General features: G+C 35.6%; 1 protein-coding gene across 1 annotated transcript in view; it reads left to right on the forward strand.

Annotated features, from left to right (window-relative positions):
• The window catches only part of DCHS2 (dachsous cadherin-related 2), a 196831-nt gene extending 184693 nt beyond the window's left edge, over positions 1 to 12138 (forward strand). The window contains exons 17-20 of the mRNA XM_028151980.2: positions 4693 to 4823; positions 6819 to 7105; positions 8100 to 8232; positions 9171 to 12138. Of these exons, the coding sequence (XP_028007781.2) occupies positions 4693 to 4823; positions 6819 to 7105; positions 8100 to 8232; positions 9171 to 11788 (3169 nt within the window). The 3' untranslated portion in view covers positions 11789 to 12138. The remainder of the gene's footprint in view (positions 1 to 4692; positions 4824 to 6818; positions 7106 to 8099; positions 8233 to 9170) is intronic.
• Positions 12139 to 24394: the final 12256 nt, after the last annotated feature.

Consider the following 24394-nt stretch of genomic DNA (forward strand, 5'->3'; position numbering starts at 1 on the left):
TGAAATAACACATGTCTAGGAATGAGCATGCAAAAATGCGCTTTGAATCATTTGAAAGCATTTCCATTGCTTGACTTATAACTGATGAGGAGAGACTTATCTTTTATAAGTTGATAACTGGATATTCCTGGGAGCCTCGTAATGCTTTAGGGCCAAGGTTTTTATTATCAAAGCAGTACACTTTAAAAAAATCCAGTAGTAGCATGGAGTATATCAACAGACTAAGAAGAAAGTCAGCCACCATTGCCTCACCCATCCCAGCACTAAAAGCCCCCCACAGAGACTGACATTTTAAACTGGTTTTCTCCATTATTATAAACACCAATATGTCTTAACTTATAATTTTAAACATTATCTATCAACTTCCTGTCATAACAGATGTGTATTTAATATTTTTACTTTCTCTTGTCCAATTCTGTCTTTGTATTCATTCACTGGTTTTCATTTACTTAGTAATAAGTGTTTACATTATATGATTCTATAAAAGTTCACTTCAGAGCCATGTCATACTTATGTTTCCTTTCTTATGTTTCCCCTCCCCCTGCTCCAAAGTTAATGAATTATCTTTCTTGTTTTGATCACTCAGTTCCCTACATCTTTGTATTCCTTGTCAGTGCTCCAACAGCTCTGTCATGCCCATCCATCTTTCCCCCTCAAATGCCTCCCATATAGAATATTTATCACGTCCTCTTTGTTGTTTCCAGTACTGTTCCTGCTGCTTTCTGCCCTCCTGGTCTAGCATTAACAATCTGCAGTAGCTTTCTAAGTCTTCAGCAAAGCTGGGTATTTCATGGCTTTGCTTTATTGCTCTCTTAAATTAAGCTCATGTTCCAGACCCCATGCCTTTCTCTGTTTTAGTTTTTTTTCTTCCAGTAGCTTTGGCCAGGGAAGTAAATTCTGTGAGTTCTTGAGTATCTAAAAGTGCCTGTATTCTACTCTCACATGTAATTTATACAATGGATAGTATAGAAGTTGATTTTTATTTTATTTACTTTTTTTTTTAGAATTTTGAAGGTATTCTCTTATCTTTTAAAACCCAGTGTTGCTGTTGAGAAGTCTGGTACCATCCTAATGATGTGTTTTGTACATGATTTGTTTTTCCTTCTCTGTGTGAGTTCTCAGGTTATTTTCTTTATCTCTAATGTTTAGAAATTTTGTGATTATGTACTGTAATGTAGGTCTTTCCTTGTGCTGAGTACTTGGTCTGCTCTTTGAATACGGAGAAATCTTTCTATTTTTCTGTCTTATTTCATTAATAATTACCCCTCCTTCTTTTTTTCTCTGTTTTGTTTTGTGTGCTTACTTTGTCCTAGACCTTATTCAATCAATAGTTGGACTGCTGGATCGATCCTTTGTCAATACTATTTTATTTTCTACTTTCTATTTTTTGTTTTGTATGTTGGTTTATTTTTTTTTTTCAGGGAAAATACCTTAATTTTAACCTTCTAAACTTTCTTTTTGCTCTAGTTAGAAAACATTTTTGGACATTGTTTATATTTTTATTTCCAAGAGTTCTTTCTTGACTTTGAACTTTCTGTAGCATCTCACTCTTAATGTATGCATGCATTATCTTCTGATGTCTCTCAAAGGACATTAATTAGAATTGTTTTTACATTTTCTTTTGTTCTTTCTGGATCTCTGTTTCCTTTGGGCTCATTTCTTCTCTTTGTCTATTTCACACTTGCGTTTTCATATTGGAGACATTCTGTAAGTAACTGATGATCCTTGTTCTGAGTGAGGCAATAGCAAAGTCACTGAAACCTCTGAGTGGGCTGGAGGGGCTAACTGACCAACACACTTTACTTTCAGATGAAGCAGAAATGAAGTAGACTACTTTGCAGGATGACATACAAATGACAATACATGTAGAGAGTTCTTTTTTCTTTGGGAGGGGCCAATCTCATTGATAGTCTCTTGGTAATACTCAATAGGGTAGCAGCCCTAAAGCATGGAGCCAATTGGACTGGCTACAACCAATATTCCACAAAGACTGCCAAGGAGCTATCATAAGAAACTTGAGGTCTCTCACAGGTTGTGTGTAGAATCTCAGTGGATCTGACTTTATAATTTTTCATTTTTTAAAGCCACTGAGAAACCTTTTAGTTGTCCTTTTATTTTGAAACCGGATCATATATTTTTCTCTATATCAAAGAATTCCAGTTTTGTTTTGTTTTTAACCTGACATCAGAATTACATAGAACACCTGAAGTTGTAATGTTGTGAAGGGCGGTTATGGCTTTGGTAGAAGAAGGAGACATAACTTTGATGTCTTGGCCGAGACTTTAGTATGACATTGGGGAAGGGCAGGTAGCAGGGCCAGAGAACATTATAAGTTGATTATTTTTAGTAAAACATTTCCATATGTATCTGACTTATGTTCATACTAACAAAACAAACTTTCTACATGGAATTATTCCTAGGCTCTAGAAGTGTGAAACTCATGTCATTACATACTGACTAGAGGCCCAGTGCATTGATTCCTGAACATTGAAAAGAAATTAATTAGAAGGTGGCCTGCAGGGCAGGACTGGGTGAGATGGGCAACATGCCCTGGAGCCAACCTCCCTGGTCCCTTCCTGGCCGGCTGTATCTGGGGTAAAATCAGGGCTTAAAGGGTGTCTGGAGTGAGCGGGGTCCCTCCAGCAGGTGGGGTCCCTCTGCCTGGTCTGTGGCGATCAGCCGAAACCCGCAGCCCAACAACCCCTGAGGGGTCCTGGAGTGTGAGAGGGCACTCTGCAAAGTTGCTGTTGCTCAGCAAGGCTCCTGTGTTGAGCGTCTGCCCCCTGCTGGTCATTGTGCATCATAGATACTGACTGGTTGGCTGGTCAGCAGGTTGCTTAGGCTTTTATATATATAAATGTTCCAACTTTGATAGTGTTAAAGGCAGTCTGTGTACTTCACGAATGGTAGATAAACAGTAATCATTTGCTATTAAGTGGAATTTAAACCAAGAAAGAGTTGATGCTTATCTTACATCATTTTTAAATTTAAGGTTAAAAAGAAAGAATACTTATTAGGTAAGCTAACAATGGAAAAGAAAGTAGAAGTGTGTCAACTTCCAAGACTCAGTTTCTCAAAAGGTAGCATCAACAGCTGGCTAAGACTAACATCGCCTCTGAAATAAAGATCATCTTCTGATTGACAATTCACTTTATTACTCAGCTACCCCCATGGACCTCCCAGTGTTTAGAGGAGAGTGAAAAATGAGCTAATGATTACACATTAAGGAGTTATATATACACAGTAAGAGAGAGAAGTTGAAGGAGGATCATATATATAGTGGAACACAAGCTGTCCAGTCAAGCAAGACCCGGACTTAAATCCTGGCTCTGTGATATAGTACACTTATAATCTTGAAAAAATCTTGAGAAATCTGTACTCAACATATATTAAAGAAAATCAGAGAAGGTAGCCAACTGGCCCTTTAAGCAGTTATGGGAGATCCTGACAAATAAATCATTAAGAACAAAGGCTAATGATTGTATGCAGAAGAATGTACAGGGTGCTATGGGACAGAGAGGGACATCCAAATCAAATGAGAGGTCAGTGAAAACTACAGACCAAAGGGTGTAGGGACAGGATTCCAGGCAGAAGACAGATCATAGAAGGGCATTGTATACATGCTCAAGGATTAGACTTCCTCTTGTAGACATGGAGAGACACGGAAATATTTTAAATAGGGAGTTAGGTTTTTAGATCAGGAGTTTAGATAGAACAATTGAGTTGCAATTTGGGGGTTGGATAGGAGCAGATGAGACTTGCAGCAGGGAGATTGGTGAGTAAATAAGTACTCCAGATGAGAAGGGATATAATGAATACACACCATTCCAGGTAAAGATGATGAGGCTACAGAACCAATTTATCCTGGTTTGCCCAGAGTTGTCTGGTTTTAAAAAAATCTGAAAGTCTCATGGCCTAGGAAACCCTTTGGTCCTTGGCAAAGCAGGATGGTTGATCAGCTTTTCTGAGACTCTGAAGGAAGGGGTGAAATGGATGAGATCACTAATTCAAGTGATACTTAGGAGGTAAAATCTTCAAGACTCATCATTAGTTGGGTGTTGGAAGGGTGGTGACAGAAAGGGAGAAGTTGAAGACACTAATAAATTTTCTAACTTGGTTGCTGGATAAGCTAGTTGTATCATCATCCAAGAGAGGTTGAATCACGGCATGTGAATTCTTTCAGACATGTACTTTCACATCTACTTTATAGTCCTATCCAAGCATGCATTTTTTTTGTATATGCATTAATCACAGAGATTTCCTCTTTCAATTGTACAATTTTTATTGCTTTTGCAATTTGGGTATAAAAGATATCAATATAAAACAACCGTGTGGTAGCTATATCTTTTGTTGATACAGTATAATGAAAATATGTAGCAGGTACTATTTTTTGTATGTTTTAGGTTGTTCTTAGTAAGAAAGGGCCGAATTTGACGGTCTGTTTCCCAGGAATGGTGCAATGTTTTGATCCAGATGCCTCAAGAGCCCTGGTGGTTTGCTGGATTTGCTTCTCTAAACATGTCAAAAATAAATAAATAAGTTTCAGGCTACTATTCTTATGAAATAAATTTGAAATGATATCATTTAGAAAAAGCCAGTAGGAGAAAGAAATGTAGCTAGTCAGCTCACTTTTAAATTTTCAACTGGAAATTTGATATTTATGTTGTTTTTCTCGATTCTTTTCCAAACCAGCTTGATTGTACAAGCCACAGATAAAGGGATGCCCAGGCTTTCGGGTACAAGTGTGGTCAAGATACAGGTGACTGATGTAAATGACAATGCCCCGGCTTTTCTCCCCCTTGAAGCAGTGGAAATTGCAGAAAGTGAGTGTGGCAATTTGGAATAGTGGTTTTGATTAACTTGTATAATATCATCTACCATATTTTCAGCCAGGTGCTGTATTAAGTATGAGTACTAATTCTAAACAACCATGCAACATAGTTTTCATTTTTAGTTTAAAGAATAGAATACAGATGGTCAAAAGTTTATCAAATGTCAAAGCAGTTAAATGTTGAAGCTGGGATTTGCATTCAGATAAACAGAAGGCCAGTTCCCCATTCTCAGACCACCATTGCAAATGGGTTCTTTTTGTGTTCAGATATTTCTTAAGAATGCAATGTGCTCTGTGAAGAAGCGCATTGTGTTGACTAATAATCACCCTAAAACTCCTCTGAGAAGAAGCAATCTCAGACTGATAACTTTGTCAGTCTTTGCAGTATATTAGTAAGTAATAAGTGAAGGGCATTGCTGTTCATCATACAAAGTCATAATTTTCCTCTCGTGTAAACTAAACATCTGCAGAAAAATTTTACACCGTTAGTGGTAGAGGCTGCAAATACAAAATTTTATGTGATATGCTGATTAATCTTAATTGTTTGGGCCTCTGGGATATATGATGACTCAATAGATTATGATCCCAAAGTTGCCTGTGGTCAACGGCTCTAGGGGTAAAATGCAACCCAACTCTTTATAATTGAAGTTCCAAATAGTGTGGCCTGTCACTTGCCTCTCTCCTTGTACTATTAATACTAAAATTATTCCTACAGTGTTTCTAGCAATTTTATGTCCCCTTTCCAAACAAATTATAACTATCACCGCTCACAGACGGCAGTGTTGCAGAAATTTCGATATATAGGAACATCTCCAGATATTTTAAATATCCTAAAATATTTTATCAATAAAAAAATTATTCAGTTTTGTTTCCTACCTATTCGATAGGTTTTCATGTACTTTTACTGAAGGTACTATTCTAAAGTATATGCATTAGCATAAAAATGCAGCAGGGTGCCCGATATAAACACAGGGTGTCCCAAAAAATGTATACACACTCTAACAGCTGATAGCTCAATTTTGAAAATGAAATGTATTTTAATAAGCACTGCCTTTATAATTATTCAAAGTGTATGTATATATTTTGGGAGGACACCCTGGGTATTACAAGAACAAACAACATAAACCAAAACATACTGAGTGGGTTAAGATATGGTTGGTGAACATCAATAATGTTCAAGCTTGAATATGAAAACTGCGAGTCTTATATGTAGTGGAAATATTCTGAATACCTTGGCATCTTCTTTCTACCTGTACCATACATGTAAGCTAAGAAACAAAATCCCTTTCACAGCAGTTTAGGCTAGAGGATACATAGAGTGGGAGGCATTTAGCATGTCATCTCTTTTGTGATTATTTTTTTGTGTAAATAATACTAAAGATTTGTTTTCATAACTAGTACTATGTATACTTTGGCTTTCTATAGTATTGATCATTTTGAGAGTCATATTTTAAGGGAAGGAAGCAATGTATATGCCACTCCAAAAGAAATAGGTTTGCAAGATAAGTGCCAAAGAACTAAGTATCTATTCCTAACTTTGGTATCCAAACATTTTTATTTCAATCTTGCCTACTTTTTCAAAATGTTGTTTTTTATTAGTGTTTTGAGTAATAATCTTCTTCCCACCCATACCCCCATGAATATATGATTTTGATACAGAATCTATATCGTACAAATAAGTGGCTTAGAATGTTTCTTGGTCCTGGGAGTATGTTGTAAGCATACAATGAAAAATGTAATATAAAAATTGACTCTACCCTATCTCCTCAATTCTCAATTCAGTGGTAAAATTTCACTTTTATTGGGCTTATAAATTCTTCAAAGTTTTTGTTTAGTTTATAATGAGCTTTGTATGAGAAATCATGCCAAGAAAAAGCAAGTCATGTTGGACTTAAAATAAATATAAAAAAGCTTGGATTGAACTATTCAAGAGATATTTCAAAGGATGAATTTTAATAGAGACTGACATTGGTCATGACTATTTCAGATTCTTTGCCTGGTGTAATTGTGACTCGAATATCAGTTCATGATGTGGATTTGAATCCAGCTTTCATCTTCAGTTTCACCAAACAGAGTAATCTTGGAACAAAGTTTGCTATTGACCAGCACACTGGGGAGGTGGTGCTAGTGAAAACATTGAATTTTGAAGAAGCTACTGAATATGAGCTGCTTATCCAAATTTCTGATTCGGTGCACCACACAGAGGGAGCACTCATTGTACATGTGTTGGACATCAATGATAACCCACCAGTGTTTTCTCAAGATTTTTACCAGGTAAATAGCTTTCAGAGATGCTGAAACACAGCCCAAGCTGGAAAGAATAGGAAACAATTGGAAAGAATAGGAAACAATGTAAGCCTACCATTGTGGACAGACTAATTTAGACAGACAGCAGTCCCTGTTTTTAGTGCCTAAGTTGATGCTGAGGGTTTTTTATTTAATATCATGAAGGATAGAAGTATATATGAAATTGAATGTATCATTCTATTCAGTTTCTTAAGTATGTATAATATGTCATCATATGAAACTATGTTATCATTTTTCTAGTTTTTAGGGATCGGGGTCCTGTTGTTCATAACAATTGGAACTTGGCCTAATGTTTTCAAGGCCACAAATAAGAAAATAAGGTGACCTATTGTAGCCTAAGGTAGATTATCTGCAGTTAATTTGGAAAACCTTTTTCTTTCCAAGGCATAGTTTTAGAATATTTTGGGGTGTTAACATTTTGCAAAAAAAAAAAAAAAAAAAAAAATTATGAACAAAACCGTGAAGTGGAAATTTTAGTTTTTAGGACATAGTATATGTTTATAGAAATAAGAACAGTGATAGCATTCAACTAAGTACTTGGAAATGGGCTTTAGAACTTTTGAATGTAACACATGCTAGGTTTCTGTGTAAACCCAGGAGAGAAACTAACCTAAATAGTGATCTCCTGTAAAGGCTAGTTAAATCAGGTAATGTATATAAGTAATAATATATTACTGAATGTATTAACTATCCTCTACCACACAGAAATAATTTAGAAGGAAATTTTTTCATAATAAAAATAGAAACTGAATTAATCTTTTTAAAATATTTTTTTCTGAATTCTGGGACCACAACATAATCATCTTAACATGTCAACTCTGTAAACATAGCTAATAAAGTCAAGTTCACTGTGAATTTTCCATAAGCAAAATAAATAAAATGACCTCACGTTTTGGCCCTGTGCATGAGAATATCTGTAGTCTTGTAGCACAACATCCACTTCTCTGTCTTTGTTCCTCAGATCACCATTCCAGAATCGGTGCCTGTGGGGTACTCTGTGCTGACTGTGGCAGCCACAGATTCAGAGAGCAATGAGTACATTTCTTACAGAATTATTTCCTCTTCCACGGAATTCTCCATTGATCCTAGGAATGGTGAGTTATTTATAGTGGCTTTAGTGTTTCAGAGTTTAGTTATAGGCTGGAAACCTGAAATAATCCTTTCCAAATGCTCCTAAAATAGCTCCTCATCCCCACCCCCTAGTATTATAAACACCACCATCTTATTTCTCTTCATGTCAAATGCTGTGATAGCAAACCCCAGTGTTATTTCTCTTCCCCAGCATCTCAGTGGCTGGAAAGCAAAAGGAATTGATTAAATGCTGGCGATGGCTCAGAGGTTCAGAGACCCCCATATAGTAAACACCCATTCCATCAGTCCAACCAAGCACAGTTCAGGTAGTTATCCCAGGCTTCGAAAGAGTACTGAGGACTTTGTGTTACTAGAGTTTGAAAGCTTTCATTGAAGCCCAGGTACAGAAAGTTCATTAATAACACTCAATAAGGACCAAAGAAAATGGCAAAAAAATTATTTGAGCATCTCTACTGAGTAAAAACATGGTGGTGTTCTGGTTTATTTGATGCCTTCCAAGGCTGTTTGTGTTTTTATCAGAGCAAGACATTTGTGGCTGTGAAATGCATTTAAGCAAGTGATTTCAGATTAGAGCAGTTAAGCATTGTACAGAGAAAGTTTAACAGTGAGTAGACATTATAGCTAAACTTAATAAAGATGAATAAATAGCAATGGAACAACTTACTATACAGAAAGAAAACTAGGACAAATTTATGGCAAAGTTATCTGTAAGCAGCACACATATTAAATAGAGTGAATGTCACAAATATTATTTCTGACTCTTAAGTGTTACAAAAGTGTAAATATAATAATTTTAATTTTCTATTTGGAGTTACTCTTGGTTGTAAATTAAGTAACAAATAAGCAAACACATTAGTAAATATTTGATAGACATTTACTAACTAAATGGATCATGAAAATTTAATTTCACAGCATTGAAATGTTATGTCTTATTTTTCAGGCACGATATTTACGACCAATCCCATAGTACTTCTGGATAAAAAATCAACAGTTCAATTTCTTGTTGAAGCCAGTGATGGTGGAATTCCTGATCTGAGGGCTCTTACCTTAGTGGAAATAGAAATACAAGATATGAACAATCATCCCCCTGTGTTTGCAATAGAATATTACAATCTTAGCTTGAGTGAAGATGCTCACATTGGAGGCACGCTTGTCACCTTCTCAACCACTGACCGTGACTGGGCCCCTGAAAACACACATGTTGAATATTCCATCATCAGTGGTAATTCACAGAACAATTTCGCCATGGAAACGGGTTTCCTTCATTCAGAATATCCTTTTAAGCAGGTTGGTTATTTGGTGTTGCTTCATAATCTGGACAGAGAAGCATCTGCCAGTCACAAGCTTGTCGTTCTGGCATCTGACCACGGCTGCCCTCCACTGACTTCCACCGCCATGGTGTCCATAGAAGTGCTTGATGTCAATGATAATCCACCTACATTCCACAGTCTGACATACCACGCACATGTCAAGGAAAGTACCCCTCTGGGGAGTCACATCACCGTGGTGTCAGCCAGTGACCGTGATGTGGGTTTACATGCAGAAATCATCTACCACATAATCTCTGGGAACGAGAAGGGGCATTTTTACTTAGAAGAGAGAACTGGAGTCCTTTATTTGACTAAGGCTTTGGATTATGAAGAAACGATAAAATTCACTTTAACCATCCAAGCTTCAGATGAAGAAAAGAAGCATTTTTCTTTTGCAGTTGTGTTTGTCAGTATCCTAGACGATAATGATCATGAACCTCTGTTTCTGTTCCCAAGGTTGAACTGTGTTGTTCCTGAAAATCTGCCTGTGTTCTCCACCATATGTTCTGTAAATGCTTTGGATTTTGATGCAGGTCCTTATGGAGAATTGACTTATTCTATTTTATCCCCCTGTCCTGCCACTCATGGAGCACCTCCTGACCATGATCCCTTCTTCATTGACCCTCTGACAGGGGATATTCATGCTAAGCAAGTCCTTGACTATGAAAATGACAATAAATACTGCCTCACGGTAGAGGCAAAAGACAAAGGTGACTCCACAGCCTCCTTAATGGTTTGGGTCGAGATTGAGGGGATAGATGAATTTGAACCCATTTTCACTCAAGGTCAATATTTTTTCAACCTCCCAGAAAACTATAACATAAGACAATTGATTGGCAGAGTGGAAGCATCAGATGCAGACGCTGGTACTGATGGTGTTATTCTTTACTCACTTGAAACTCCATCTCCTTTCTTTTCAGTAAATAAAACAAATGGAAATATTTATTTGACTAGAGCCCTTCCCCTCATAAGAAGTCAGGTCAGCAAAGAAGACACCATTGAAATGAAAATAATCGCTCATAGCCCTAAACAGGACTCCAAGTTCGCATCTTGTACAGTCTTTGTGAACGTGTCTTTTTCCTCGGAAGGAAAACGCTCGGCAGTGTCAGCTAGCCGCTTCTCAATCAGCCTCGCCATCTCCTTTTTAGTGTTTCTGTTACTCCTCCTCCTCCTGACTATCCTGATTTTAAGACATAAACAAAAAGATGCAGGCAACAGTTATGAAGACAAAAAAACGTCATCATCCTTAGATATCAGTTTGAGACTGACCAGGGATGCCAGCATGCTCAAACCCTCCCAGACAACGGAGGACTGCAATGATGCGGCAATGCCTGCGGACTCCACGCCGGAATGGTTGAGTTTAATAAGTATCATGGAAAAGGACGCTGGACATCTGTACAGGCACTCAAACTCCAGTGACCGCTGTTCTGTGGAAGGAGAAACTGCAGAAGATAAGGAGATCCAGAGGATAAATGAGCACCCTTACAGAAAGGACTCTGGCTCAGCTCTGAGTGACCGGGAGTCCAGGGTGCCGGACTCTGGAATCCCAAGGGACTCCGACCAGCTCTCCTGCTTGTCTGGGGAAACTGACGTGGTGGTCACTGTTGTAACAGCAGAAACCAGCCATGCACTGGAGGAAGGAGATGGAAGAGAAGGCTGTGGCACAGCCTACATTCAAAATGATATGCCGCCCCAGACACTAAGGAAGAGAGAGGTCAAAGTGGACATCCCGGCTGAGGTCAGGAAAGAGCCTGTCTTTATTTCAGGTGATCCGGAAGCAAGATGCGCAACACAGAGAACCTCTGATCATGATGGGAGAGGCAGCTATCACTGGAATTATCTCCTCAGTTGGGAACCCAAGTTCCAACCTCTTGCCTCGGTATTTAATGATATTGCAAAACTAAAGGACGAACATTTACAGGAACCTGGAACTCCCAAAGAGAAGAAATCTTTTGTTTTTCCACCCCCTTTGATCACAGCAGTAGCCCAACCCGGGATTAAAGCAGTTCCACCGAGAATGCCAGCCATGACCCCAGGGCAGGTTTTTCACAAATACCCACACTCCCCGATTCTCTACCATCTCAATTCCCTGCCTGAAGCCATGACTCCCAGTTTTTCTCCATCTCTTTCCCTATTGACAACACAGACCCCTGCCGTGACTCCACTGTTGTCGCATGGAGATTTCTTAGGAGCACATCTAAGTGATACGTGCCATGAACTTAAAGCAGAAGATGAAGTTCAGATATAAACCAGTTGTGATGTCAATTGCACTGCTCACCATTGGTCAAGAATGGTTGAACAGAACATTCTTAAGCAAGCTTCTCAAGACCAAGTTCATTTTATCCACATGGGAGTGATAGCATTTTGTCAGGGTTTTTAGAACCTCCTCATTTAAGTTTCTCAAATTTCTTCTTCCAGCCTTAAAGAGAAGTTACCTCCTTTAACCTTTATGTTTTGCTCTCAGGACTCCTTTGTTTATATTAAATAGTATATATTCTGTCATACCTGGTTTTCTGTATGTTTAGATTTCCAAAGGACACAGTGAACTTGACTGACTAGCAACATGTTTATATAAAAATAAATGGAAATAAAGTACAGGTAGAGTCACTCAGTCACATTACTGCTGATTACCTAGTAATTTGGAAGGATGAACTTGTTTTAAAGTGAAACCATTTTCCATGTACCTGACACGTTTAGAGATGCATTTCTCTACTTTCAGCATCAGCCACACTGGTGGAGTTAGCCATAACTTGAATTTTACTAGTAATGTGGTGTCTTTTGGAAATTTACTTAAGAATGAAATTTGTCATAACTCTGTGCCGAATAAGAAAATTATTCTTCTTTAAATGAACCAGGAATGTTTGTTCTTGACAGAGGGCCAGGGTTGATAAAAGCAGTAAGTGTGTGTTAAGCTGTCACCTGAGACACATTTCCTTGACCTTTACAAATAGAATGATGATTTTTTTTCTCAGTGTCTGTCTTATAACATTGTAGGGATACAGATATTAACATTTGAAGATTAATTAATAGATATTTTTAAATTTTATTTTCTTCTAGATATAGTAACTTTTGGTAAGAAATAATTTATCCACTCAATGTCAGTTTTAAAAGTTTGTGTAAAGTTATGTTATTAGCAAATAATAATTTTATAGAGTAATTTAGCAATATATTTTTCAATGAAGTTTTTTACATAAATATTTCTACTATAAAAGTTAAGAGTGGATATCAGAAGTCTTTCTTCCATTAGTTCATGTTTAGCTTTAACTGATATTAGATGGAGCAGTTGGACAACACAGTTAAAATTCTGGTTTGTACGGCTGTTTCAGAAATATAGTGGTGTTGGGGCGTTGGTGGGGGGTGCTCACATATAATGTTATACCTCCTCTCTGGTGAGTCTGAGGATCCATCCAAAGTTCTTCTCTGTTCCAGGAAAGCAGAGCACTTCCTGATGATGAGGGTCCTGAAGTCATCCATGGTAGGCGACCGGGGCAATCTTTGGAATGAGTTTAGGATTCTCATGAGCATCTGATATGGTTTTCTTGGTGGTTAGTGTGAATGTCTACTATAGAAATATTTCCTCTTTTATTTTTCAATAGACCTCATCTGTAAATGTGAGATTACTCATTTCTCTTTACTGGAAAACAGTGCAGGATGCTGTGTTTGATATCCAGTTTTGTAGGTAAATAATTCTAAGGCTTTCTATGCTGATTCGATCAATCATATATCTTTGCTGACTCTTACATTGGTAACAAGTATGTAAAACCACATTAGAAATTGTATGAAACATAAAGTTTTTAGTCAAGCCTAGAATCCTAGAGAATGTCATTTAGGCGTGAGATACTTAAATATTAAAGGACAATGCATGTCTCCCTTCCTCCCTCCCTCCCTCCTTCCTTCCCTTCCTCCCTCCCTCCTTTCCTTCCTTCCTCCCTTCTTTCCTTCCTTCCTTCCTTCCTTCCTTCCTTCCTTCCTTCCTTCCTTCCTTCCTTCCTTCCTTCCCTCCCTCCCTCCCTCCCTCCCTCCCTCCCTCCCTCCCTCCCTCCCTCCCAGGAAAGAAGTCTTCATGATTTTTCTAAAAAAAAAAAATAATAATAATAATTCTTCCAGTGTTCCAATATTTATTCTCTCTTTGACCTCCTTCAAAAGATCACTTTGAGCCTACAAAGAAATTTATACTGACTTTTTAAAAAATATATATGGAAGTTGTGTTTTGCAACAGAATTATTTCTAGGAACGAAGAACATTTGTTGTTTTTAATTAAACAGGTTCTTTCTTTACTTATGCTTAAAAAGAGATATTCATCTAACTCTTACTTAAGTTATTTGCCTGTGACTTATTACTCGTTCTGGACAAGATTCTGCATTTTTTTAGACATTTAATAAAAACAGAAGACAAAAAGTATTTAGAGCCATTCCTTACCAATATCTAGTGGATTTTTAATTCATGACTTTATTAATACTGTATCCAATGCCACACCACCACCAAACAAATGATGCAAGTGGGGTTAAGAGTAAAAATGTAAACATGCTCCGTTAAGTGTTTGCAATAAATCATATGTCAGCCCTTTTCAACTAGAGTGCTTTTTTTCCTAAATAAACAATATAATTTGTATAGTTTTCCTTCAAGTTTAATATTAACTTGCCTCATATGTTCTGTGTTACTTTGCTGATCTACACACTGGCTTTAGCACTCTGGAGGGTGTACAGAACTTGTTAGTGGAAAATCATATTAAGCCCCAAATTCATAAGCTATAAAATAAAAGACAGTTGTCTCTTGTGGAATTTTGGCTGCCTGATATTCTGGACTTTCTTGTTGGCAACCTTAAAAATACTGGTGTAAATCAGTACCAAATGGATATCAAAATTCCATGTCCCAGTAGTAATCATTGAATTGGCTTCCAAAACAGATTCCTGGGCAAAAATAAATAAATAAATAAAATAGCGGGTGGGGCGGGGCGGGGGGTGGCGGGGGGGAAATGCTGTATCTTTAAGGATTGGATCACTTAACTGTTCTCTGAAAATATTAAAATGTGCTATAAACTACTGGCTGCCTACATGTATACATACTTAGTCTAGAATAAGGGTCCAGTTGAGACAGGAGTTGAATTTCTTGGCATGTTTACCAGCAGTTTCAGTGACCTTTTTACTGTGTTTTCTAGAATTTATCATGATGAAAGTTAATTACTAATTTTAAATTTATTTACATCCAAACATATCTTTTGTTACATTTATTTTGTTTTGCCACTTTACACATTTTAAAACTTTAACTAAAAAAAAAGCAAGTCATAACTAAAAGGATCTAAACAGTATATGGAGTGAATATGGTGAGTAGATTTGCACAGGATTATTACGGATAAGCTCCTTGGGTTTACACTCACAGCATGCTTTAGTTGGGCTTAAAAGTATAGAGCCATCTGTTTGGCTGTAGCTGAGGAGAGGTAATATGGAAAATCATTCTGTTCAAGGGGAACACCTCCATCAGTGAAGTTGCAGAAACCTTGCTTATGACCAAAACCAGCATTCCCGTGTGAGTCACTGAATGAAGGTAGCTTTCCCCCATTATAGAGATGGAGGGAGAGAAGCAGGGAAGAGAAAATAGAGGATTAAATCTGAAAAGGAATAGTTTAGGGCACTGATAGAGAGCAAGAAAAAAAATTTTTTTTTAAGTGTAAAGATTTTGCTGAGTCATTTCCCTATTATAGGTCCATCCTGTCCAGGAATATTCTTTCTTTCTTTCTTTCTTTCTTTCTTTTTTTAGGAATATTCCCCCCCCCTCCTTCCTTTTGGTTTCTTTCAAGTCTCTATCTCCATTGCCCCATTGCCTGAAAATTTAGGTTTATCAAATTGTGGGCCTAAAGCTAGGCAACATGCACTAAAGAAACTTGACTGTGAAACTTGAATTTCTTTTTGGCGAATTATAGGGTAAAAAATTTGGAATGATTACCCTGCCTTACTTCCCACTCTGCATAACTTTGGCATTGAGAGTGCCACAATATTAAGTAGGTGAATTTACACAGATACCAAGAAATGAAAGTTCAGAAGGCAATTGGGACAGAATATGGAATTTTAGTACCTGGTCCTTTTTTCTGGTAGCTCATCTTTTTTCTTTTCTTTTTTAAATATGTTTTTTAAAATTAATTTTAGAGAGAGAGGAAGGGAGAGGCAGAGAGAAAGAGAAAAACACCAATGTGAGAGCATAATATCAATCTTGGCTGCCTCCTCCATGACCCCTACCTGGGATCGAGCCTGCACCTTGGGCATATGTCCTGACCAGGAATTGAACTGGTGATCTTTCTGATCATGGGAAGTCTCTCAACCACTGAGCCATTCAGCCAGGCTGGTGGCTCCTTTTTAAAAATGAGTGCTTGCTTGATAGTCATGATTTTATATTAAAATATTACATTTTATATAACCTTAAAACCACAGTATTTAACACACAGACATAGCTGATAGTTTGTTCTCAAATATTGTCAATTTTATTTGAATTCTGGTGTCATAAATTATTTTGATTCCATATAGTACAAAGAAATTCATTGGAAACAAAATTGCCCAGCCAATATAACTCAGTAGTTGAGCATCAACCCATGAACCAAGAGATCATGGTTCAATTCCATCGGGGCACATGCCTGGGTTGCAGGCTCAATCCTAAGGAGGGAGCAAGCAGGAGACAGTCAATCAATGATTCTCTTTCATTGTTGATGTTTGTCTCTCTCTCTCTCTCTCCCCCTCTCTTCTCTCTTCCTCTCTCTCAAATCAATAAAAACATTTTTAAAAAATTATGGAAATCTTACAAAGATCCAGCAAAAAGTGGCTGGAGTATCAAATTATACCTTTCTCTTATAAACTCGGCACTTGGTTATTTGATGACAATCTAGCACTTCCTACTGTTTGGGTCTACATAATTTTCCTCATTTCACTCAATATATTTGCTAAACCAAAACTGTGAAGTGAGTAACAGAGAGCCAGAAAGCATGCCAAATAAATAGCAGATGCACAAGTGCATCTTTTGAATGAGAAAGCATCATTTTGGTTACAAAACTAAATACATGGATTTCGCTGTTAGATAGTAAACCCTCAGGGCAAAATCCTGGTCTCAACTTGCTTTATGAAATACAGATGTTTCTTAGAATGAATGAGCACATATGTGAATGGGCACAGAGGGTGCTATAAAGTGAGAGTGTGATACACAGGCCTTGAACCCATTAAGCGTGAATTCTAACATAGTTATGTGATTTTAGCCAATCACAGGGCAGAGGGAAAGTACAAAGATCCTATCAAAATACTGTAGAATATCTTAGACAAAATCAAATAACTAGAAATTATGTCTGTAATCTGGCTTGTCTTTTCTTTCTCTATCCTCTCCTTACAATATACATACATTCCTTGTGAGTTTTAGACACAATAGAAACAAGTTATGGGTGACATTCAAAAGCACATTGTTTGAGAAAGCCACACTCTATGACCAAGCACACTGGTTTAATTTAATTTCAGATTCTGTAATAAATGTTGACTGTTCCATGGCAGAATGAACTTCTCTCAATAAAAGAAGAGCACGTAGTTTAGCAGATATATCTAGAATATTTACATTAAAATGTATTAAAATTAAAAAAATGTGAGGAATTTACGAAGGATATTCTATATGTGCATATACTTAGTATATGTTAAAATGATATTCGAAGCAAGTTCAGACTATTTAATAAATGCATACTTGGAGATTGGGGAAGGATGTAAATATGAAGTTATTTCTCATATTACCAACAAAAATTATTCTACTTGGATTAATAAGTAAAAGTTAAAGCAAAACCATAAGAACTGGAAGCATAAAATAAAGATATAAAACACCTTTTTAAAATATAAAAGCAAAGATAGAGGGATAAAGTTGAACTTGTGACAATAATAAGTACTGTAACAAGTCATAAGAAATGATAATTAGGAAATGCTTCATACAGCTAATCAACAAATACTTACTTAGTACCTATTGTGGACAAGGCATGAATCTGGCTCTGGAAATATAAGTGAATAGAGTAGATAAATCCAGTGTATTTACAATGCTTACATTTTATTGTGGAAGATAACAATAAAAATGTGCTCTCAAATAATGGTAAGTGTTGTGATAGGAAGAAAACTAAAGTATATAAAGAAAAACAAAAAAGATTGATAAGGAGTGGGGCAATAGAGCAGTCCTATTTTGATGAAATGTTTAGTGGGTGTCTCTGATAGGATGCTATTTGAACTGAACAAAGGGAGTGAGCTGTGCAAAGATTTGAGGGGGAAGCGTTTAAGGTATGTGTGTGAGCATGTACAGGAGCTACATGGAGTGTTAGGGAAACTATAAAGCCAATGTGGCCTAGAACTAGTGTGAGAAGAAGAATAGTAGAAAATAAGATCATCGAGGAAACTAGGGTTCAGATTATGTAGGGCCATGTAGGCTATGGTGAAACACTTAGCTTTTGTTCCAAGTGTTATGTGATGCCATTCGTAGTTTTTTCTCGGAGATACGATATTATCTGATTTATATTCTTAAAGAGTAACTGGGTACTTGGAAGAAAACAGACGAAGGGGAGAAGGTTAGGGTAGTAATAGTAGCCCAGTTAATTGGCTATTGCATTAATTTCTGATGGTGATGTTTGTAGCTCAGCTGGAGTGTTACAGGTAGAGGTGAACAGTCAAGAAATATACTGGAGGTAGTGTTGCTAGTTCTTGATAATGAGCTAGATGTGAGGTATGGAAAAGTTATACTTAAGTCTATGGCTTAAGAGAGAAATTTTGGAGTTATGAGATTACAGAAAGTATGTGTATTTCTGGAAGCTCTTGGAACTTGACCATACCAGCATAATCTAATTTTATTTTAATCTTTCTACACTCATCTCAAAACTGCATGCTCTTTAATCCTCCCCCAGTTGTCAAAGTTGTTTTCAGGCCTGCCTGCTAGGTTTCCTCTCCAAGGATAGACTTTTCCTTGAGCAGGTGAGTACTTGTTAGTCATTCCTTATTCTCTGACTGAAAGAAAATTGGAAATTCCTTTTTTTCTTCCCTCTGTTACTGCCAATAGTTGGAGCTTTTGTTTGCCTGCTCATATTCTAGAATGTGTAGGAATAACTTTCTGTTAAAGATGTTGTCCATGAGATTTTCCTTTCACTGTTCTGGATGCTCAGAATGTTTTGTAAGGTGACTTGGGAATATTCAATAATTCACTGATGATGCCCACTTTCCCCAACTAGAACCTAAACCACTTTCTCTACTTGGCTTTTGGGACACCACACTACTCTGTTTTTCTATCCTAGCTGAAGAGTTGTTTTTCTGAGAATTATTTGCTGGATATTCTTCCTCTTTTTGACCTCTTGGTCAGTTGTCCAGGGATCAGTTCTGGATCTTATCTCTATTTACACTTACTCCTCAGTGATCTCCTCCAATCCCATAGATAGTTATTACAATATATTTTTATGCTGTACTTTACATCAACATAACTATTTTTATAACTGGCAATTTGTACTTAATTACTTTCTCCTTTTTCACTCATTCCTGCACTCCCCCTACTATGTAGCTACTATAGATTTGTTCTCTGTATCTGAGATTGCTTCTATTTTGTTTGTTCATTTGTGTGGGTTTTTTTAGTAAAATCATATAAATACCAAGATATATTTAAAAAATCTATTGAGATAAAGAAAAAATATATCCTTTGGGCTTCTTGATTTAAAGAAAAAGCCATACTTTACAACAACGGTATTTTAAACCAGAAGACTATAGAGTAGTATATTTAAGATACTCAAAGATAATGTAAGCCAAATTTTAAATCTAGCTAAGCTTACCTTTTAGTATATATATTATAAGTGAAGCTACAAACATGCATGACCTCAAGGAATATTCTTAAAGAATCACTAGGGAATGAATTCAGACAACTGAGAAATACTGGGGAAAGTTCACCATAAGGACAGTGAATATACTTAACTGTAGAGCTGATGGTAAATGTTAAGGTGATAGAATAGTATATACTTAATATATGTCCTAACAATGTCAATAAATTTCAACTACAAAAGTGGGTGAATAAAAGAATAAATAAAAGAAGAATATATGGAAATAAAATGTTTGCTGCTTGCCTTATAGATACTAACTGGGAGTGGAAAAGTATTAAAATTAGAAAGAAGGAATTAGAAAGAAAAGAAATAAAAGTACAACAGAGATTAACAATTTAGAAAATAAAACAAGAAATAATCCACAGAGTTTATGAATAAATAAATCTGGTTCTTTAAAAATCAATTAAATCAAATCAGTTAAATGTGAGAAAATGCAAAATAAGAAAATAGCAAAGGGGGAACGATGATAGCTGTCAAAAGAAAGGAAGTTTAACCAACAAACTTTTCTATACAACTCTATGCAAATTCATTTGAAACTCTAAAAAAAATACTAGATAACTTTCTAGGAAAATATAATATACTAAAATTGATCCCAGTAAACATATAGTCTAAATAAAATGAATTTTAAAAATTAAATAAAAATGTAAAGACTCTCCCACAGACAGTTCTATAGTGAAATTTTACCAAACTTTTAAAGATTACATTATCCAAATACTATTTGAACAACTACAAAGTATGGAAAAGTAAGAAAAATAATGAATTGAATATCAAATTAATATCAAAACCTGAAAAATATTGTATAAAACAAAAAGTACAGCCTATTTCCACTTATAAATAGGTATACAAAACTATTAAATAAAACATTAGCAAAAATAGTTAATAGTGCATTAAAGAATAATACACCATAACATAGGAGACTTATTTCAGAAATACAAAGATAATTAAGTATTAAGGGATACATCAATATAATTCATCATATTAATAGAACTATGGAAAACAAATATTAACATTTTCTTGAATGGGAAAAGGTCACTAAACAACATAAGCAATCCATTTATGTAAAAAAGCACTCAGTTTTCATTAGTGTATACTTCCTTAAAATAATAAAATGATTGACAGCTCACTGAAAAGCCAGTATCCTCATCAATGAGGATATTCTAGACCCTTTGGTATAAGAATCAGGAATAAGAAAATGTCTAATATCCCCATCAAAATCTAATATAATTAAACGAGAAAGCAATTAGAAACATAAGAATTTGAAAATACAAGGTAAAACTATTTGTATTTGTAGACTATATTAACATATTCCTGGAAAACCAAAAATAATTGATGAAAAATATTATAAACAATAAAAGAATTCAGTAAGGTTGCAAGATATAACATTAACATCAAATCAATACCCTTCACATACGTGAACAATAACCAGTTAGAGGATGAATGGAAGAGAAGACTCTATTATATGTAATAGAAATTAAACAAAGTAAAATTCTGAAAAAAAAAAAGTCTAACATCCATATGAAGAAATTTACAAAATTTTCTGAAGGCACAGGGGAAACTGAAATAGATTTTTTTAATAGACAATACTACACTCAATGCTAGAATGATGTACATTGTTCCTAAGTAAATTTTCAAATTTAACCTGATCCAAATACAAATATCACATTTGTTTTCTGGAGTTAAATAACTTTATTATACAGTTTATTTGGAAGAATAAACAAGAAAGAATAGCTAGAAGACACTGAAACATATGAGCTCTGTGTGTGTGTGTGTGTGTTGGTGTGTGTTCAAGTATGTACATGTACATTAATCCTACCAGATATAAAAATATATCATGAAGTTCTCTATAATTAGAATAAGGTGGTTTTGGCACATGACAAGAGACTAATGGGATAGAACAGAAAATCCAGAACTGAGTCCAAGTGCTTACAAAGGCATCCTGTAATGATAGATCAGCTTGTCATATACCAACTCTCTTGCTGAGAATAAGTAAAAACCTGATTAAAAATAAGGACAGAAAGAAACAGTTTTGTGTATGTATGTGTGAGAGACATCAGAGGATTACCAAGACTTGAGAAACCATGACCCTTGAGAGAAGTACTAATGTACCTGATACACTGTGCCTGAACCCCCTTGAGACTATGCAGAAAATGTCCGCTGCAAGGTTGAGAAGCTAAAAAGAGAAACTGGAAATAGCATGTAATTTATATCTCAATAATTGTTAAAATACAATAATTGAAATAAAGAACTCAATAAGTATGTTTAACATCAGATTAGACACAGATGAAGAGAGAATCAGTAATTAGAAGGTAAATTTAAAAAATATAATAACTATAACAGAGAGATGTTTGGAAAATACTGAGAATAAGAGATGTGTGGAATTTGATTTAAAAGATCCAATATGTGTAATGAATCCCAAAAAGGAGAATGGAGAGAATAGATCAGAGGAATATTTTAAAAGATGGTGGCTGAGAATATTACAAAACTGACATTAAATCACAATTCAAAATGTGCTACAAACCCCAAACATAATTTTAAAAACACACACAATTAAACACATGATAATAAAGCTGCTATAAAACAAAAGGAAAATATTTAAGATATTCAAAGAGAAATGACACATTACCTTCAAACTGATGCACATGAAAATATAATAAAGGCAGCACACCAAATTAGTGAAGAAAGAAAGAATTTTTAATAAGTGGAGCTAGGATAAGTGGACAGCTATATGGGAAAAAGATTATATTGAAAATACTAGACACCAGGATAAGCCATACAAATAAGTATAATTAAATACTATAAGAAAATCTGAATATATACTTTTATAAACTAGAAAGGAAAGCTTTTCTGCAAGAATAAAAAACCAGAAGCAATAAGGGAAATGAAAAGTTTGACTAAACAACCTTTTGCATAGCAAAAAGTCTCTGAGCCAGTCACAGTGTTCAGGAAGATGGTTCCCTGGCTCCATGTTCAACTTTGTGTACGAGAAGTAGACCTTGTGATTGGTCAGCACCTGATAGCGTAAGGCCAGTTCCTGGAATGAACAGATGTCTATGACCATAAGAACATGAATCAAGTGCTGTTGTTCACATTGCATGTTTACTTAAAAAATCAATTTGTAAATATACCATATTGGCTAAACCATGAGTTTACCAGTTTAAGTGCTATTTCACAGATTAGAGTGTACTTGTATGCTAAGGAGAAGGTTAAAATCTTATAACCTTAGTAAGTGAATCTTTATTAGGTCTTTAAACTTGAATTTTTATATTTCAGTTTTATGTACCTTATTTTCTTTCCTGTCATTTTTAATCTATCGTTCATTGTTCTCTTCTGCTAATGTAAAGCAAATAATTTGCTAAATGTTTAAAGTAGTTTTCAACAATAAAACCAAACTGATTGGACTTTAATTATTTTACAAAGTTTTATTTTAACTATTTTAATTTATTTAAAAGTATAATTTCTATTTCTTATCTAAAAACTCTGGGGAATCCTATATAACATGCTAATTACTGAAAGCATATATGCTTAAGTGTGTGATACGGACAAATTGAAACTAATGAAAATAAAAGACTTCAGATTATTGTCAAATTATGTCATATAAAAGGGAAATATATTAACCTTTGTGAACTAAAATAAATAACAGCTAAATTTTATTGAGTGTTTATTATGTGCCAAATATTATGCTAAATGTTTTATGTGTACTTTATTTTGTTTAATCTTCAGAATGACCCTTTAGAGTAGATATGGTCCCTTTTTACCAATAAGGAAACCATGGCTTAAAGAACTAATAATTGGTGAGGCCTAGAATCCAACTCAATGGTATTAAGCTCTTCTCTTAACCCCTTCCTTACATTTGCCTCACACTTGAAAGTTCCTTAAGAATATCTGTTATTGTTTTTTTATCATAAACTTCTATTGGCTCCATTTAAAAAATCCTTTAATATGTGCAGATCATGTTCAACAAATGGCAAATAAGCCATGTGACAACTGGATGAATAGTTTCCTTGTGTAGAGATCTGTAATCACAGGCAATTCATAGTTTAGAAATTATTCTACAGACATATAGCAAGTATAATTTTTTCTGATTCTCACCTTTTGTTTGTAATATTTTGTTCCTTTTAAAACTCTGAAACAAATCAGGCAAAATATTAAACTTTCATTGAACTGCGTTGCTGGAAATACTTTTAAGTTAAAAATATGTAGTACTGAGGACAAATACCAGTATTGCATAAGAAGACCTTACTTTAAAAACCTGGCTTCCTCTAAGTTCCCATTGCTACTTCTAACTTAGCTGATTTGTCTTTTGAAGGAGAGTGCTCTCCCCATGCAAACTGTTCAAGTGCTGCGGAAAATGTTTTAGGCAGTATGCTTTCATCAGCATCTTCTGCCAATGAATTTTCTTTGCTTTCGCATTACAAAGAATGCCAGTAGGGTGAGCACAATCATGTAACTGTACAACGTTACTAGGGGGGAACCACAGAACCTGAGAACTGCCAAGGATTTTGAAATACATTTTAATTTTGAGCAAAAGAGCCCCTTGTTTCTGTGATGAATGTGATGTGGCGTTTTCTGATTGGCAAGTGACCCATAAAGCACCCGGGAATGATTGTGTCACAGTCCCACTTCATCATTAAGTGCAGTTTTGTTTGTGACCTTAGTTGCATTTGTTGGAAGCTGAGTACTTGATTTCCCAATCATGTCTGCATTTTTACTGGCCCAATGTAAAAATGAGTAAGAGGATGTATGTCTCCAAAGCAATAAAAATTTGGGAGATTTGTTTGGTAAGGATAGCAGTAGAATGTTTATTCCATTATGTAGCTGCCATAGTTTTCTCAGGGAAAAACCCGAGTCTTTGTATCATCTGGGGATTTTAGCTATAACCAAGAATTTGTCCTTTCAGCTAAATGCTGCTAATCTGATATTTCTTCCTAAACTGAATTGCTTCAATTAATAAATGGGCTGGTTTAAATGTCTACCTCCTTGACCTAACTTTCTATATACACA

This window comes from Eptesicus fuscus, chromosome 6 (genome assembly GCF_027574615.1).
Source record: "Eptesicus fuscus isolate TK198812 chromosome 6, DD_ASM_mEF_20220401, whole genome shotgun sequence".
Classification (NCBI taxonomy): domain Eukaryota; kingdom Metazoa; phylum Chordata; class Mammalia; order Chiroptera; family Vespertilionidae; genus Eptesicus; species Eptesicus fuscus.